We start from the raw sequence: 1,217 nt of genomic DNA on the forward strand, positions 1-1,217 counted from the left end.
TTTTCGTTTATAAAATTCTGTTGTTCTCAATTTTTTAATTTTATTACCTCGTCTCCATAGTTACTATTTGCAAATAGTCAATAAAATTGTAGGTCCATTTTATTGTTGTTCTTTTTACGCGCCGTTATAACACATTTTCATCTCGTCATTTAATTTCTGTTGTGCATATATTGTTGTATGTTTATTACAAAAAAATTATTACAAAAAAATGGTGCAATAATCATTAATTGTCAATTTCGTTATTAAATACTATACAAAATACAAAATAAGTAGCACCATTAAATTTATTTAAAAAACTGGCTATCATGAAGTTATTTTAAAATTTGTAAGTTCAACCATTTGGTTTCCTATAGCGAACAAAATAAACAAACTTCCTCTTATATATATATACGTTACAGTGAACGTATATATACATTTTTTTTTTACCCTGGCTGCAGCATTTCACATAACATGCATGTTATTGTTATCCTGCACACAATAATACTTTTCCCGTCATCAAAATGTTGCATATTTCATAAATTGTTTGGTTTTGTAACTATTATAACGCTGTTATATCTGGAACAGATTTTATTATTGTGACTTTGAAGTATTACATCGTAAACAAGTCGAATCTTGTTAGATCTTGATACATGTTTATATTGTTATTGTGCTCTTGACCAGTTTCCCATGTTAAGCAGAACTAGTTACCATGGGAACGATGAAAGTTACATTGTAAATAACAAGTCTTGATATGGTTTTGTATTTTTAAGACTAAGCTTTGTTACAATTTGTTCAACCATAAAGTTTCTGAACAGCTGAGTTTGTTATCAGACTGAACGTCTCAATCATTTTTGCTATACTAAATTACTAGCACATTTTAAATACTTTTGTGATCTAGATCACACTCGTTTATAAATAGTTACTCGTGTAACCGTAATCGCACAGTTACAGAATTGCTGGTAATATGATTCTGATCACTATGTCACATTTTCTTACTTTAGGTATGATTTGTATGGCGGATATATAGGCTATGGTCCTCCAAACTGGACGGACAAAGATGAAGCAGTACGTTATCTTCTTGGTGCCACGGCTTACGAGGTATACAAAATAGCTAAGAGTTATCCATTAAGATTATCAGTTTTCAGAAGTGTAGCGAACTATCAACATTATGTAAATGTAGTTCATGTCTGTGGGTATTATTATGTACTGTGTTTTCACTTAGAAGATTGTTTTTTTTG

The 1,217-nt window shown here is 30.1% G+C and overlaps 1 protein-coding gene across 2 annotated transcripts in view; it reads left to right on the plus strand.

The window, feature by feature from the left end:
- The window catches only part of LOC111087137 (glutamate receptor-like), a 60,017-nt gene that overhangs the window by 47,485 nt on the left and 11,315 nt on the right, over nucleotides 1-1,217 (plus strand). For both annotated transcript variants that reach the window (XM_022392724.1, XM_022392725.1), the window contains one exon: nucleotides 981-1,077. In XM_022392724.1, coding sequence (XP_022248432.1) covers nucleotides 981-1,077 — 97 coding nt within the window. The remainder of the gene's footprint in view (nucleotides 1-980; nucleotides 1,078-1,217) is intronic.

The sequence above is a fragment of the Limulus polyphemus genome, unplaced genomic scaffold (assembly GCF_000517525.1).
Source record: "Limulus polyphemus unplaced genomic scaffold, Limulus_polyphemus-2.1.2 Scaffold1781, whole genome shotgun sequence".
Lineage (NCBI taxonomy): Eukaryota > Metazoa > Arthropoda > Merostomata > Xiphosura > Limulidae > Limulus > Limulus polyphemus.